The sequence below is a fragment of the Sabethes cyaneus genome, chromosome 3, assembly GCF_943734655.1.
Source record: "Sabethes cyaneus chromosome 3, idSabCyanKW18_F2, whole genome shotgun sequence".
Classification (NCBI taxonomy): Eukaryota; Metazoa; Arthropoda; class Insecta; order Diptera; family Culicidae; genus Sabethes; species Sabethes cyaneus.
The window spans coordinates 6,240,302-6,258,173 of record NC_071355.1 but is presented as its reverse complement, the minus strand read 5'-3'; the positions used below and the strand labels follow the sequence as shown (position 1 = coordinate 6,258,173).

Here is a 17,872-nt window from a genome sequence, read left to right as displayed (position 1 = left end):
AATTTGAAGATTGGTGCTCAAATAATATGCTTACCGTTAGCATCTCAAAGTGCTTCACCATCGCCTTTCATCATAAAAATAAGCCTATAGCTTTTAGCTGCAACTTGGCAGGACATTTGGTGATCTTGGTGTCGTCCTGGATAGCGCACTAACCTTCCGTATACACTACAACGACATTATCTCCAGAGCCAATAAGCAACTAGGATTTATTTTTAAAATCGCCAAGAAGTTCCATGACCCGTACTGTTTTCGATCTTTGTACTATGCACTCGTAAGGTCTGTTTTGGAATTCGGATCAGTGATCTGATGTTCATATCAACAAATTTGGATCACTAGAATCGAAGCAGTGCAGAAAAAATTTCTACGTAGTCTTCCATGGCGCGATCCCAGAAACCTTCCGCCATATGAGGAACGATGCCGTCTGCTTAACTTGCAGACTCTTGAAAGAAGACGTGCCAACGCTCAAGCCACGTTCCTGGCTAGATTGATATTAGGAGATATTGACAGCCCCGCTCTTCTGAGTTAACTGAATCTGTATGCTCCTGAACGACCCCTCAAAACTAGGTATTTCCTGCACCTACAGGGACGGAATGCAAACTACGGACTGTACGACCCTATCCGATTTATGGCAATGCGGTTCAACGAACTGTGTTTATATGTGTTCATCAAGACCACCTTGTGTCCGATGATTTTTTTTACAAACAAATTACGCCTCTTTTTCTATCCCGTTTGTCCAGTTTTGGCCTTGTTTTCCTCTGTACTCTTTTTTCTGTTCTCTCATCTGTTCTGCACTTTACCTTTTGGTTTGTTTCCGTGAAGAGCAGCAGGAGACGGACTTGCTCAAGATCCATCGGTAATCCATCTGTGAATGTGTTAGGAGAATTAACTTACACTTTCATAAGAAACTGTTTGCTCTACGTTGTTTGGTTCATAAGATATAAAAAGATTTTCAAATTGACAAACAATCAAAGAATATTTGAACAACAACTTTCTGTGAAGTTTTCTTCGATTATTGAAAAGTTGATTTAAAAATGATAATAAATTGATTTCGAATTGCAAATTGGATTTAAATTGCACTTAAAATTTAGGGTAGAGACCCTAATCGTATCACTGACTGTTTTACCTTATTTTTAGCGATGGGTTGATTAAGTGGGAGATATTAGCATACCAATCTTCTTATAAACATTAACTCTTAAAGCTGATATCACTAGAAGCCACTACTATTAAGCTAACTTTCGATTTACATTAAAAATTGAAGCGCAGGAACTAATTTTAATCAGGTGGAACGCATTTTAATCATCAAGGTGCTTTCTTAAGCAATCCTTAAAGCAGTTACTGACTTGTTCCAAATTATCACTGTTACAAGTTTGTCATCATGGCAGCAACTGACGCAAGCGCTTACATTTCTACTACAATGTTAGCATTGAGTTGTAGAAAAGCTGTAATCAGTGTTCAAAGTAGCGAGGTGGCAATTCGCTTCACTATCATGCAAAAATGCAAGTTTTTTTTTAAACAATTTTTAATTCATCACATTTCTTGTCAAAAACACAGAGAATTGTGTTAGTTTGAATTGCATCTATGGTTAAGTAATTCAAGATGATGCTCTTATCGAAAGTTTCTCAAAACATGAAAAACAAAAAATACTGCATTTTAAGCTGATTTATGTTCAACTGATTAAAATAGGCGGTCCCTGACTAATCCGTTCCTTCTTCAAATCGATGTTCGAATTAGGCATGGAATTAGTATTGCATTTGAACTGGCAATTGTGCTTGAATTAACCTTGAAACTAAATTTGAAATTTAAGTTATAACTGGACTTTTTTTTTGTTTATAGGAGACTAGACCACTGCGACCAGCATTTAGATCTATTGTGGTATTATAACTATAACTGGACTTAGTCGTAAACGTAATGGGCGTATAAATTAAAAACTGCGGACCTCTGTTCGAATTGCGGCTGGGAGGTGCTGCTAAAGCGTCAGTAGGATCGTTGTACTAGCTCCGTAATTGTCCTGTACTCTAACAGCCGGCTACGAAGTCTGTCGATAAAGAAGGGTCAAGTTCTCAACAGCACGTTTATTCCCATGCATTTGCTTTGCTTTTAGACCCCTGGGTTACACAACCCAAGTAACCAGTAAGCACTAAACACTAGTCCTTGGACAACATTGTATAAGCATACAGAACTATAATTAAAAGCATATTTTTCTTTATATACTTCTGTAGAACTCACATAATGCTAAAAAGGCGAAATAGCGGGTTGTTAAAATGCTACGCCACAAGCATCCAATAAGCATTATCAGTGTTTGTTTGAGGCTTAAACGAAACGTCATTTTGTCTACATTATCGACGTATCGAAAAAGTATCGATGGCATATCGTTTGCTTGTTATGGTAAGGGTAAACGGGGTAACAACGCCCGTCGGGGTAAAACCGCCCACCATGGTTTTACAGGGCCTTGCTCAAATTGGTGTTAAATGTTGATGACAGTCATATTACTGAATGCGTACGCAATATTTTACAATACCTTGTACAGCAATATCGTATAAACTATAGGAGAAATAAATAAAAATAGATTTTTCGTTATAATCGTTTCGTTTTTTATAACTTTGTTCCCGCAGAACTTAGGGTTTATTTTATTCAAAACGTTAAAACTTTCAGTAAATCCAACCCACATCGCTTCTCTGATCCTGTCTTCATCCGACAGTACCTAAATTAGGTAACTGTTCATGCAGTTTTGGTGAAATAAATAGTGAAATGTGTAAATCGGTCATTTGGGGGTAAAACCGCCCACAACGAACGGCGCAAGACCGTCGTGTATAATGCTAGTGCGATAAGGAGATTTTTAAAATAATTGCATAGTTTGGACCAAAGGATCTCAGATTTACATAAAACAATATAAATGTGCTTAGTTTATAGCTGGTGGACTGTTTGGAAAAATCTAAATCGCCAATTTTCCCTGCGGGCGCTATGGACATTTTCTTGTTTTCTCGGATATAGTTTTTTTTATAAATTCCTCCCTCTTGGGACATAGAATAAACATATTTTTTATGAAAATATAGCAAATTATCTTAGCAATGGGAAAGTAATATGTATCTGCTTTATCAATCAGAACAATTTGAAATGTCTAAAAATGACCTACCGGATCAATTGCAGGAACTTTAATACCCATATTGTTATATTTTATCTTAGATCCTCTCTAGTCCTTAAAGATTGACTCCAGGATGCCTAACCCGATCCATCTTGTTGTCTAAGGAAACTACACGGTATCAATTTGAAGACTGTCGGTACCTATATTACTGATATTCTTCCAATACGAGTGGTTGCCGGACACTCTTTCGAACTTGCGAATCTCGGGGAACTATGTATTGTTTGATAGCAAACTGATTCAATTTGTTTAAATTAGATAAATTCATGAATCCAATGCCACTAGTTTCATTCAAATCGGTTGAATATTGTTAAAGTTATATGCTATGGCGGTTTTACTATAGTTACTATATATATAGTTCGGCGGATAGAAAACCAGGCGAATTGGCATCCCTGATTTATGAAATTAAATTTGAAATTATGGTGAAATGTGCAGGTTTTTATGAAAAATAATCACTGGCGGGTGTTGAAAATGACTAGTTCTATGAAAATAAAGTGTGTTTTTTTAACATTACTCCTGCATTTTGGATTTTGGAAAGCTTTTGGCTCCGCTTTTGACGTTTATTTGGCTCCCGATTTTCTATCCGCCGAACTATATATATAGTAACTATAGGTTTTACCCCGTTAGTGGGCGTGTTTCACCCCGCATGGAAAAAATACTCTATTTTTTGGACGTGTTTCCAAATCGCAATAAAAAATAGAAAATCATTACAGATATTTATGTTTTTATTTTTTATATGTAGGTAATAGATCAATTGTTCATTTAAAGCAGATAAATTAGAAATTGAGCTACAACTTTTTTTTATAAAGGTGGTTTTGCTTAGGCGGGCGGTCTTGCCCCGTTTACCCTTAAATAAAAATAGATTCGGTCGGGATTTAAAAAACTAAAAAAGCAAGCGATTTTTTTTGCTGCATTGTCAAGGGGAGCAGGATAAAACAGGAACCATTTTTGGAAATGCTGAATAATCTTACCACCTACAGGGCTCGAACCGGGAGTTAGTCATGCAACCTCATTCGTTTCCTTGCACCTTTGCTATCTAAACCATAGCGGATGTGATTGAGTGAGGTGAAATTAGTCGTATTTAAATCTTGGTGATATTCCCTCTCATATCATAGCTACTTGTCCTGCATTACCAACAGGGTAGAAAAAGAAGGCAACCGTCAGATGGAAGAGGGCACAAATAGTGGCCGCAGAATAGCAAAATAAGAAGTCAAGTACAAGCCGTTCATCAACACTTACGGCTCGATTTAATGCAATTGACTAAATGCATTATATTGTTACGTTATATGCGCATATATTGCTTTCTTTAATGCTGATTTACGTTAATGCTTCTATGCATCAACAATGTTAATATACGTTTTATAAGCATTAAGATTGCTAATATACAAAAGTTTGGCACTTGGGATGCAGAATTATTTCCAATATACGGTTTAAGATTAATGCTTATTGTTACTTGGGAAATTTATTTGTTTTAGATTAAATTTTACAGAGAAGATTAAGCATGGACCCCAGTATGCCCCAGCCTATGAGCCTGCGGTTCCAACTTCTCTGGTTCAACTTGTCAGCTTTTTCATATTTACTAATTTTCTGGTTGGAAAACTGCGCAGAATTTGAGTGGGATGTAGGCTTTTTGAGCAGATTTAACGAAGTTTTAGCTAAATCCAACCTATTTAGAGGTAAATTCATTTAAGAGTGTGTGCAATGGCATTATTTTGAGGATTGCTTAACTGTAATTAGGTCTCAGGACAGTGAACTGACACTGTTTTGAATGAATTTAGTAAATTCGTACGTTCGAGGATCTAAATTTTTTGCGGAGCTTTTCTTCGCCTACCGGCGGCAACTCAAACTAATTGGAACCAACCACTGCCGTATGCTTTTCGATCAGTGCCACCTTTCGGAACGAATGGTAAGCTTCGTTAAAACAAATTTCATTCAAGCTGTGACAGAGCTAGCACTCAATTTCGACTGCACACTGCAGTTCCAATTCTCTCTCCCCGTCTTTGTTCTTTACATTGCGCATCCAAAACAATAAAGCGCATCGACTCACCATTATCGCTCTGTTCTCACTCTCTCTCTCTCAGTGTTTTCTGACGTCAATAACCGCGTCGTCGTCGTCGTCCGTCCATTGCCAAGCAGAGTGCCTAGTGTGGGTGCCAGCCAACGTCCGCACTTGAAGGGCCAATGGTTGCGCGGGTGATGCCACACCAACATTAACAACACGCTGGCGTTGATCCTATGTTGACAAACATGACAAGTTTACACGGTTTTGAGTTCGAACCTGATGGCGATGGCCATGTTTAGTACGAGAGACAAGAGATGCATTTCGTAAAGGAGAGAGACAACCGATGGAGTTTTCAGCGGAGTGAAGCATAAGCTGTCACAGAGTGTCGTGTTTCGGTCTTCTCGTCAATAGTTTTGTCGGTGCCGTGGTTGCATTCGGTTCGGTTGGTCGTGTGATTTCGTTGCAGTCAGTGGGTGGTGGTGAGTGGAGTTTTTATGCTGTGCCCGGAAAGCAGATTGTGAGCAATTCAGATTTCGTGCAAATTTCGTTTTGGTCAGAGCTTTGCTTGCTGTTGCAAGCAACATCCAATTGGAGGAACGACCGAAGAAACCCAATTGGACTCTAAGTAGGCCTCGTTTTTCCGTGCTGACCAACTTAGCTAGCAGTAGATATGTTTGATGCTGAACGCATCTGTATTAGTGTGGAACAGCATAAAACAGACACAAGTTGAAAATTTAACTTGTTTCTCTTGTTTGGATTTTTCATGCTTGTTTTGAGTTAAATCCTGCAGCAGGCCTGCCAGTAGATCATCGAAAAGCAACCAACAACATCAATTGAAACAAACAAAACAAAAATCGTTGCTGGCATCATTGGAGGCTCTCTTTCGCACGCAACACTCTCACGGCTTTTCTTTCTCTCGCTCTATGCGGCGCGGCACACAGACTACGGGTTGATTGAAACGAAGAAAGAAGCTCAGCAGTCCAGCAGCAGCAGCCCAGAGCAGATTGAAAGTTGAACTCGACGGAGTGAAACGTGAGTGCGCGGAGTGCGAACCGTATCATGGTGACTGCGTCACAATTCTGTGGGCACTAGAGTTGGCAATCTGTAGCAAGCTTAAGGTCCCCCCAGGCGGCCACCATCGAACAGCCCACTAGTGGACAAGTGTCATCGATTTACGTTCGAGCTAGCTCTTTTGCGAAATGAAAATGTTGCCTTTCGAGTCGAAAGATAGCGCTTCCGAGCTGTGGTGAAAATTTTGCGAAACGTGAACGCTAGGAAAATTAATCTTCTGTAGGCAGAGGAGAAAAATCGTCGGCGCCGCTGCATCATTGATTTAGCGAGCTGGGTGTGTGTTTTGGTTTTTTTTTGCTCGAGGATTGCGTGAATCTACCTACGGTCAAGTCCTGTGGTGCAAACTGCAGACCGCACGCTGATGTATTCAAATTTTGAGAAAGATGTTTTGAATTCGTGTTGATTTAAAGTTAAGGAGATCCTTGGCATTGTGGGGTGTGTGCGTGTATTGATTAAAGGGCCACTAGTCTCGAGAATTGGCCCGTGTGACAAGGAGCCTCTTTGGTCCTTAACCTCTGGCAGTACATGATGTCGCTCTCGTTCTCGGGAGGAAATTGTGAGTGAAGTGCGTGTGCCAAGGACTGAACAGAAACGGAGTGAAAATTGCCGTCTGCCTCCTGGGAGTAAAAAGCGTGTAGAAAGCAAAGTGTTTCAAGTGTCTCCGGTAGTGTCTGGTGAAAAATCAATGTGAAAAATTGTGTACTCTCCAACGGCAGGGCATGGCCAGAGTAGAGTAATTGCATGTGTAGAAAAATATTCCTGATCCGAGTCCGAATCTTTAGTGAGAATTCATGTTGTGACAGCGGTCCTGTGAACTGTGAAAAAAGCATTTAAGCGACCGGACCGAGTGTCGCAGCATCCGAAGCCGGAGGTTTACCGAAACGCTTGTTGGCCTGTCAAAGTTTTTAGATCCTGCCCGGTGGAAGCAAGTCTATCTAGCTGCTATCATGGAACAACCAACACCTTCATTCCTGGTCGAGCTGCTGCACTCGGTGCCGCATATCAACATCACCCTGCACCGGGTAAATGACACCTTTAACCCCAACAGCACCATCTACATTGAGGTAAGGACAATAATTGCGTACCCACCCATTCATTAATTATTAATGGGGATTTGAGGCAAGGAAGGAAAATTTTGCTTCCGCATGCTAAAAGTAAGCATTCAAATTACATAATTTTTCGCCTGAATCATCGCGGACGGTAGTTGCGATCCTTTGCTGCTAGCAAGGGAAAGAGAAGAAAATCCTTCCTGGTTTCATCTCAATTTTACTACACAATCGCGGAATGTGATGAACGGTCGGGAAGGGACACACCAACACGGTGACATACTGCAAATGTTGATCCCTATTTTGATATCTGGAGTATTAAACACATACAACCATGGGACCGCCGTCGCCACAGGACATATCCCGCCTAGCAGGAAAAAGGGAATCGGTGCGATTTTGCAGCTCACAACTACAGCAAACAAACCGGTGAGAATAATAGCGCGGGTGTATGAGCAAGAGAAAAGCAGGTTAGGACGAACGTGCCGATATCGATGATGATGTTGGATAGAGCGGCGGGGGGGTTGACAGTCATTTTGATTTCCATGTGTTGGTGCAGCATCTGTCGATGCTGCGCTTCGCTGGTACTGTCGTGTCGTGAAAATGCACGCATGTATGTGGGATCGGTGGGTCGTCCTTACGGGCGGCGTGTGCTGTGCTGGTGGGAGTCGGAGATTTCGAAGTTAGTTGATAATGAAAAAGTTAACTGAAGGCAGTCGTTGGCTAATTATGAGCACGGCAAATTACCGAAACAATAAAATGACGATGTTAAGAGTGCCTAAGCCGAACAGAAGGGGTGGGTGTTATTGTCATCGGTTGTAAAGTGAGACGAAACAATGGAGAATTCTTTTTGTGTGATCTTAAGGATAAGGAAATGAATATTTGAATTCATTATTTTTATGTACAATTTTCACGAAGATTGTTACACTCAGTTGTAAATGCGAACTTTAATTTTTATGCTTGCTATCTTCCTTTACCAGTAAGTGTTAACGTAATTTGAATTAGTGAATTTTCTGTATGGCATGTTTTCAGTCGTTTCATTTTGCAAGTCTTGCAAATAAAGAGCAAACTCGGGTTTTACGAAAATAAATTATAACTAAATAGAGGAGAATTCGGAAATGCCATAATTTAAACCATTTCTAAAAGATATGAAAGGACCCGATATTATCAAACTGGCGTGGAAAATTAAATTGCAGCATGGCACTAAGGTTCTATTTTAAAAACAGACAAAATTTGGGTTAAGTTGAGATAACTAAATGTTCTTCTCTGTGAAGATAAAATGAAATTATATGACGAGAAGAAAATACTGTATATTATAAGTCATGAAGGTATGGCCATAACTTTTCTATCTTTCAATATTTCTTCATCAAATTTGGAGTCATTCTCGAAAATCTTTTCTAGTTTCATTATTCCAACCATTCATGGTCATAGGTCCCAGGGTCCCGGTGTTATTCCGGTGTTCCTTAGAGATAGCAACACGGCTTTCATGGGTAGTTGGTTCAGATTATTGAAATATGATTAAATATGAGTAAAAGTCAACAGACTTTTACTCAATAAAATATCGACTATGGGCATATCAGTTTATCCGGAGGGACATTACGAATCCAGAACATCGGTTCCCATCGTCCCACCGACAAAAAAGCGATTGGCGATCATCTCATGTCTTTCAGATGGAAACGGAAGTTCGGCTTGTTTTTTCCATTTCTACTCTCCTGCTACCTTTATGATCTGTTTTAATCTTCTATAAAACCTGCAAAACATGAATAAATTAGTTTCGTAGGAACATGAGATGTTGGTAACATTTTTGTTTAATTTTTCCTGAATTCAGTGAATAATGCATTTTTGATGCAGATTTGTGAATCGCAGACATGCGCAGAATAAATAAAATTAATTAACATGGAAAATTGAAACAGAGAAACAGGTATAAAAATTTAAAAAAATCCAACAAAATTATTATCGTCACGCACATTTTGGGTGTTAACTACTACCATCGATACGGAGTCATTGCTAACCCAAATCGAATTGAAATATGATTTATGGATCTAAACATTTAATAAGCTATTGTAATAAGATGCAATAAGGAAAGTGCAGGGGTCTTTTATCGAACATACGCAGCCGATTTGTGAGCTTCAATGAAACATTTTAAAAGTACGGAGAGCAAGAGAATAAAGAGAAAATTAAACGAGAGAGCAAGAGAGAGGCAGAGATAGAGAAAGGATGAAATCTAGTGATAGAGCGAGAACGAGTGAGAGAGAGAGATGATGATGAAAGAGTGAGTGAGGGGCAGACAAAAATCGAGAGACGGATAGAGAAAGAGTGGAAAGTAGGGAAAAGATAGGAACGAGCAGGGATGGCACAATTACTTTAACTCAATTCGCACTCATTTGACAGTACCGTCTCAGTCAAGCAGAATTTGAAAAAGTTATGTATGGGACGATTGAAGAACTAGTTACTACCTACAACTTTTCTGACCAAAGTTTTGCTGTATGAGATAGAGAAATAGAAGAAATAGAAAGGAAAAAGACCGAGAGAGAATTAAAAGAGCGACAAAGAGAAATAGGAGAGAGATACCAATAGAGATATAAATGAGAAACCGATAGAGAAATAGGATAGAGACCGAGAGAGAAATAGGAGAGAAAGCGGAAGAAAAATAGGAGAGAACCCTAGAGAGAAACTGAGAGAGGATTTGCTGAAAAACCGAGAAAGAGAGATATTGTCGTTTACATTTCGACTGTTGTAACAATGTGAGTTTTATCGTACTCTTATTGTGGTTTCCATGACCTATTTTGGTCATTAAAGCTATCATAAGCATGTAATAAAACTTACATTATTTCTTGATATATTTATCGTTGACATTTGAGATAAAATTGAACGGGACAAAAGGAATTGCCACAATTTAAATTAATTTACGTAAGACTCGAGTTGTCGACCGTAGGGTATATGACTCAAAGATATGATTAAATCTTCTCTTATAAAATTTAGTACCGAAAACTTGAACTACTTTGTTGTTTAAAGTACCTTGCAGAGCTCGAAACAATTGACATCTCTGCACCTCTGCACTGCAGGCACATATAAAACGCATTCAGGGCATATAGTTTTACCCTACCAGCGGGAATTCTGTTATCTGTCAGCCCATGGACATGACTACTGGACTGCTGACGGTTTTTGTGTTTCGTAGTTTTCTACCCTTCCAAACAAAAGCTACATTGCTGATCGATTGCTTGAATATCTTGTCAGTCAATTTTCTTGCCCTTGATTGCGTGTTTTAGAACTCAAAGTTTAGTTTTTAAACTGTCTGTTTTTTTAAATCAACTATTTGTTTTTTTAAATCAGTATTTGTCACCGATTTTATTATTTTGGACTAGAGTTTCAACAAGACGGCGTAACATGCCACACCGCGCATGCATTAACTGGTTTATTGAATTTATTCCATTTATTGAAAAATCTTGCGCAATGGACTCGTGAGTTAGCCTCCAAGATTATGCGATTTAACGCCATTGGCCTATTTTTTGCAGGGTTATGTGAAGTTTCTGGTTTGCGCCGCTAACCCGCATACGATTTGATACCTTGGAAGACAAAATTCAAATGAAAATGGCAACGGATTATCTTCGAAATAAGATTCAAGTCCTGTGATTCAATAAAAACGCCCTTCATTTTAGCTTGGATACTAGTCGCATAGTCCAAGCTTTTTGAAATATTAGTTAGCAACGTTCTGTTGCGAGAAGCTGAAGTGTACAATATGGATTTTACTCAGGAAAATCGGCAACATCTAATTTAGTACGGTTCACATCGCATTGAAATATGTTTATGGAAATAAGTGTTCAAATAGATGCCGTGTCATGGACATAAAAATGGCATTTAATAGTTTTGACCACTTTGTCTTACTAGCAAAAATTGATCGTCTTGGCATTTCACCCGCCACAGTAAAATTGTTAAAATCGTACTTTATTGGTCGAAGACTATCCATAAAATTAGGAAGCCATGTATCACAAAGTTTTAACCTGGTGTTCCACATGGGAGTAACCTGGAGTAATTGCTATTTTTACTATGCTTTAACGACGTCTGTTATATAATCTCATCAGGCCGATTACTTATTTATGGTGGTGATCTTAAACTTTATTGTTTTGAAAGTTCGATAGCAGATTGCATTGAACTACAGTAGCCCCTGAACGGTTTTCATGATCGGTGTGCTCGAGATATGCTGGCCCAAGTGCGCTGTAATCTCATTTTCAATTAGGAAACATCCAATCCAATAGAATTACACTATATCTGAAGGGATAGTCAACAGAGTAATGTTAGTTGGATATCTGGGCGTACCTACTTTTAGACACCCAAATGACTTTTAGAGATCATTATTCCCTTATCATTGCACAGTACTCGCTTAGGGGGCTTGCCGTCCTAAGACAAAGTCAGAATTGAATCAATTCAATCAAGATTCCTGCCCTATGTATTGAGAAGCTTACCTGAGCGAAACTCAATAGAATTTCTGCCATACGTTGAACGCTGCCTTTTGCTTGATATAGATAGCCTAGCTAAACGAAGAGATATTTGCAGAGCAATTTTTGTGGGAAAACTACTGACAAGCGAGATTGATTCCCCATTCACTCTCGCATAAATTAGTATAAACATTCCGCCCAGGAAGCTTAGATCACGAGAATTTTTAAGACTGCAGTACCAGTTCAGTGCACCAGAATATGGTCAGAACGAACCCGTAAGAGCGATGTGTGAAGTTTTCAATTAATGTTATGTATATTTTGACTTTTCCATGACGAGTGTTAGTTTTATAAATAGATTGAAAAGATTGATTAATTTACAAGTTTTGTATGTAAACACCTGTAAATGATTAAAAGATAATGGGGTTCTTATGCCTTTTTGGGACTAGTGTATGTTAGATCTTCTCAAAAAGGCTTATCTCCATCCAAGTAAATTCATGGAGACCTACTTGGTCGGACGGATAAGCAAATAAAAATTAAATGACATGAAAAATATAAATAAATTTAAAGTTTAAGCCCACGTAAAGAACTGATCAAAACAAAAAAGGAATGCTTTTCTCAGATAATCGCTTTCGTGGGTAATGTCCTAGCACCCCCTTGCGAGGCAAAATTGTGACTACGACACTAGTTCATGACGCCGGTGTTGAATGAAGAACCATTTTCTTAATTTTCTCGACGCAAACCTAGTTAGATACGTGTGATAAGTGAGAAGGTTTAACGACAAGCTCGTCAGAGTACATTTATATGGACGGTTTACCATTCCCATAGCCATATCTAATCTAATGCATGGGCGTTGCAATGGGGAGGGGGTTTAGAGGGTTCAACCCCCCCCCCCCCCGAAGGAAATTTGTTCTAAACTTTTAAGCTTGAAATTTCACAACCATCTGTTTAAAGCACAGGAAAATGTACGAGACTGGTTGTACAATCCACGTCGGTGTCGTCAGCAGCTTAGATCCGGGATGGTTCGTACTGTTTTAAGCTCCATTCAACTCGATCTTGGATTATTCGTCGCCCATTTTCCAGCGTCTCTAAAGTCGCAGTTTGTTACTAAAAAGTGTCGCTTTAGACCTTTAGGCCATCTCGCACGTTGAGTCCCCCTGTGCCGATGCCGGTGCGTTGTGTAGAACCGTTTTCCTTACGACGTATCCGGTACACTGTAGTTTACCGACTTTCGACAACTGTACGTTGGTAATCTCCCCAAGCAGCGCCTGTACGATTGATTCATACAGCTCCGCTACTCTTTGCTTTCAGCTTGTACTCTGCTAAGTGTCGTCCACAAAGGCGCAGAAGTCCTCCATGAGCACAGTCTGTCGATCTAATTGGGGTTCATTGTCATTGTCAGGTTCGCATGTCAATCACAGAATTGTGTAGAGGGTTCGCACTGAATGCCTCGCTTATAGAACCAGGATTCATATATGAGAATTAAAGAGTTGAATCCACGGGATACCTATAACTCGGTAAAGGAATCGCCTGTACTATGAAATAAGAACCCACTATATTCTAAAAGCAGGATTCCTGGAGTGTTAGCAAGGGTAGGCTCGATGCTCTGCTTGAATATCCGCAGGATCGCCTGATTTGCGTTGCTGTCCGCGGCTGCCAGCGATCCCACAAGCACGAACTCAACTACTACTTCTTGTTTGTCGCCGTCAAAGATTACCGTCCGCGACAAAGGCACGTTCTTCTCATTCGAACCTCTATCATTCATGTATTTGGTCTTCAACACGTTTATTTCAATCTCAATCCTTCAAGTCTCCGCTTTCAATCTAGCGCAGCTGGCCTCCATCATGGCAAATTTTCTGTCTTTAATATCAAAGTCACTTGCGTAGCCAAGAAGGTTGCTACCTTTCCTGAAAATCAGGCCACTCGTTTCGATATCGGTTCGTCGGATCACTTTAAGAACAACGTTAAAAATCATGCAGGATAAGCTGTCTGTAGCACCATCGTCGCGTCTAGAAAAAACTCTGGACTCTAACAGCCTCTTCCAGCCGAGATTCGAACATGCAACGTACCTTAATGCCAATTGGGATGCCAAAATTATAACAGTTGTCTTTAATTATTTCAATTTAATTTTTTGTCAGAGGAAGAACACTCCATTTCAACCAAAATAACTTTTAATTGAAAATCCCCATTTCCTGAATAAACTTCTTCCTAACTAAACGGTTGGTCTATGTGAAATTTCTTCTTGTAAACACAGTAAATACAGAATAGGGGTGCTAATCTTATACTAACGCTGCCAATTCATGAAAGCATCCTGGAAAATGACGATTACTTGAATTTTCTTGCCAACGGCCAGGCCAACTGCACAGCATGTACCGTAGAGAGAATTCCAAGCAGTCAATGGGAACCAGAAGTAATTCCTAATTCCATTTAATCCCTTGAAATTAAACGATAGGAAGAAAGCGTGGACCTCCCGTACCATACGCTTCCCACATATTTAGATAATGATTTATTCACAGTCGTTAAGAGTATCTTTGCTAATAAAGGTTAATGTCAAGGTCAATGTAATAATAAAGGTTAAGTGATACTTCGGATCCTCGGGGATGAACTAATGGCATTTGGACCAGCAACCAGGCTGCAATTGGTTAAGGTTATAGCGCCTTAATTCGCTGTCGGAAAATAGATTAGATTACCAAAAATATTACTTTAAATAATATAACACTTGAAAATAAAGTCGTGTGGTTCAATGGTTGCCTAAAACTACACTTGTAAGGCTAGGAACTGAAAACCATAGGACACCGCAGCTCCCGGCTTAGCTAATCAATTATACAAATTGAAGAATTTCCGAGTATGGCCACGTGGTGGTGCTAGGTAGAGGCTTGGGATGGCAAGAGCTATGTTGGGTGGTTTTCATGTCATACCCATAGCCTCAGGAAACCAGCACAAAAAATAAAAATTATTTCAACAAACTTGCTAGTATTGAGAAACATCTCAATACGCAAGCGATAGATTGATCACAAATTTTTCTAAATACTGAGATTTGCTTTGTTCACAGTTTCACTTTTTTGCTGTCGATTTTTCAATTATTTTTTTTCGACTATCCCACTCGTCGAAGCACTCCAGAAGGCTAACTTGTGGTACAGAAAACTTTCACTTACCGCCCAAGTAGTTATTTCTAGATATTAGACCATACGAATAAAACAATTTGCTTTGCTTTTCCCTTATAAATCCTATAATAGAAGTAAAGTAAACACTGCACAAGGCTCCTTCTAATGATTTTACCTAATGTGTTCATTGAATTGATAGAAAAAACTTTGCAATCGCAAATCCACGACAATCGTTTGTTGACACGTATCCAAGACAACGAGACAACGAGTGACACCTTGAGCAGGACATTGCACTGCGGTCCAGAAAGCCAAATTAGGTGGAATAAATTGTTTACTCAGTAGTGGTTGATTTTGGACTATTTACGTGTTAGTAACAAAATCTTGATTTAGGATGCCGCTTTGTTTTGGCATGAGTTATTTTAGGATGACCCTTAAATTAACAGAGATCCAGAAATTACCTTCAAAACGAAACAAGATAGAGCGATATTCACTTTAGCGATTTTATAGCTTGAAGTATTTTGAGTAATATTGTAGAAGTCGGATTTCTTCTATCTCAAATAGTTTCCATATTAAGGCGTTTTTCCTGAATCAATTTAGGGGAACGCTGCTATTTTGCGATTTTTCTCCATAACTTTTTTATTTTGCATTTCTCGCAAAACACTTCTTTAGATGACTTATGAGGCTCAATAACTGGCTATCTACTTTACTTCTACACTTATATTAAATGTTGTGTTAAAAATAGGTCGTTTTCAAATGTTAATATCTTAGAAAGATGCAAGCAGAATTAAAAACTGGTTGACTGTGTTTGAAAGAACGTGGTTTTCTGTGTATAATATCAAAAAATTGGAGAAGAGATTTTTGTCTATCTCAAATAAATCAACTCAACGTATTCGTAATTCGTTGTAAAAGACATGAAACCTTCTACTAGCAACTTATTTTTCTAGTATGCCGGGGACTGGATGCGGGATGAAATTGGATTGGACAGCATCGATGAATTTGCATTATAAGATTCATTGCCTGTGCGGACATTCGTAGGCTTAATGAAAAAATATTTAAACTTTGATCAAGCCAAATCAATTTAAATAAAATTTGATTTTTCTGCCACAATTTTTGTTATTGAGTACATTTATAACGTAATATAACGTAATACATTAAAAGTAATTAGTTTTCGACAACACAAAATATCGTAACCTAATAATCCGTCAACTATGTAATCTTTTGCTTTTTGTTGTCATTAGGTCAAGATAGAAGAACGTCTTCCTTCTAATGCCTGCATAAAATCGTTTGTTTTTTTTATCTAACAGCCTGTTGGAAATTTACTGCAAGAAAATGCGTCTTATTTAGCCATCCGGCCTGGATGGTCTTATCGGTTATTGCTCGACGCTGGCTGGCATGGCGGCAAAACTATAGAGCCTTCCCCTCGCATAGGCCATAAAACGACCGACCAGAACAGCACTGCACAGCCGGCTGGTGCTCTTATCGTTATCGAAGCATTTCCCCACACAATAACTGCACAACAAAATGGTTCCGGTAAAATATTGCACATTTTTCGATTTATTTGTCACCATGAGCACACACTTTAAGCGATAGCCGGCGGCCCGCCGGCCGCGCCGTTCGCTCGTTCGTGACCAATCGCTGCTGTAACATTAACCTTTCCCTTTCATTTTCGGTTCGTGATGTTTAAGCTCATTTTGGGAAGTACGGAAAAGCTTGCAGTTTTTGTGATTGGTATGTTACCAGATAGCGCACGGACGACATTCCGTATGCATACAAAGTACCGGAGAGTGTGGCGCCTAGTAGCGGTTTCTGCTGGCCGTTTGCGGCCCTTATCGTACCAGTAGCAGTCAGTCAGTCAGTCAGTCAGTTGGCTGCACCAGCGGGGTTCAAAATTAAATAAAATTGCACTATGATATCAACTTCGTCGTAGGGTTGCCTCGTAGCGTGGGGTGATATTTTACAATCAGAACGAACCCAACCCTTGCCCAGTGATGGTGATGGTGGTGTTGATAGGAAGAAAGCATACACCATAATTGATAAAGGTTCGCAGAAAACCGATTAAAACAGAAACCTCTGTATTCTTTCCCCGTAGGTACGGACGGGTCAGTTTGTTTTGATGGATGTAAAATGAAAACTCCGCCTCGGAGCCTGAATGCCGGTAACTGAATACGAAGCATTCTGCAATTGAATATCGGGTGCATTCGGTTCAGCTGTAATTGAGCACACGGATTGATTGGACCTGGTGTCGATTCCCAGACGCCCATTCGGCGAAATTGAATGTCTGTCCAGTTGCATGATATTTCCATCGGACCGGAGCTTCATTCTGTGAGAAAAAAAAATAAAACAACAACAACCTCCCCATGACAGCCTCCCTTCGAAAGTGTGTTAATTGAACTGGGTAAACAGCGGTCTGTTTTGCTCGGTTTTGGTACGGCGGTTCTTGAAGGGTTTCGTTCGCCGCTTTTTGCGCTCTGGAAAAGTACTTCAAAAGGTTGAATTTAAATAATAAATGCAGCCACTCTAAACCCCCTGCTCATGCATGAGGAATGCTCGGCTAGAACAAAATGATCGTTTGTTTTTGTTTTGTACCGTTCAATAAACGAAAAATTCCGAACAATCAATTGACAAAGGTTTTTGCACGAAAAGTTTCTGTGAAGTACCTAGAGCCCTTTAGAGCGATACAATTGATCAACTTGTTATCTATTCAAAAAGAGACATAAATCAACGCGACAGCGAAAGATAAAAAAAGATCACACTTGCCAGAAACTATGGGCCTGTACCGCTTTTTTGGCAAAAACTCGCAACGAAGTTCTGCGCCTGTTTGTCTGTGCCTTCAATTGAATCCCTCATCCTGCGATTCACGAAAAGTTTTTCATGTTGCAAAAAAAGCGAAAAAAAAACGTGTTTCAATCGCAAATACGACCGGATCGTAATAGAATGGAAGAGTCGAATGAGCCCGACAATCCGTGTCGCGTGTTTCACGATAAACTTTTGACATGCAGGCATTATTTTTATCCACTGAAATCGGTTGTTGGAAGCCCTTGCTTCCCGATATGTATATATGCACCGCATTTGGCCCATTT

The 17,872-nt window shown here is 39.5% G+C and overlaps 1 protein-coding gene across 1 annotated transcript in view; it reads left to right on the top strand.

The window, feature by feature from the left end:
• Window positions 1–6,171: 6,171 nt before the first annotated feature.
• Window positions 6,172–17,872, top strand: part of LOC128744360 (protein tweety-2-like) — a 165,419-nt gene continuing 153,718 nt past the window's right edge. Inside the window, exon 1 of the mRNA XM_053841309.1 lies at window positions 6,172–7,276. Within this exon, the coding sequence (XP_053697284.1) occupies window positions 7,160–7,276 (117 nt within the window). The 5' untranslated portion in view covers window positions 6,172–7,159. The remainder of the gene's footprint in view (window positions 7,277–17,872) is intronic.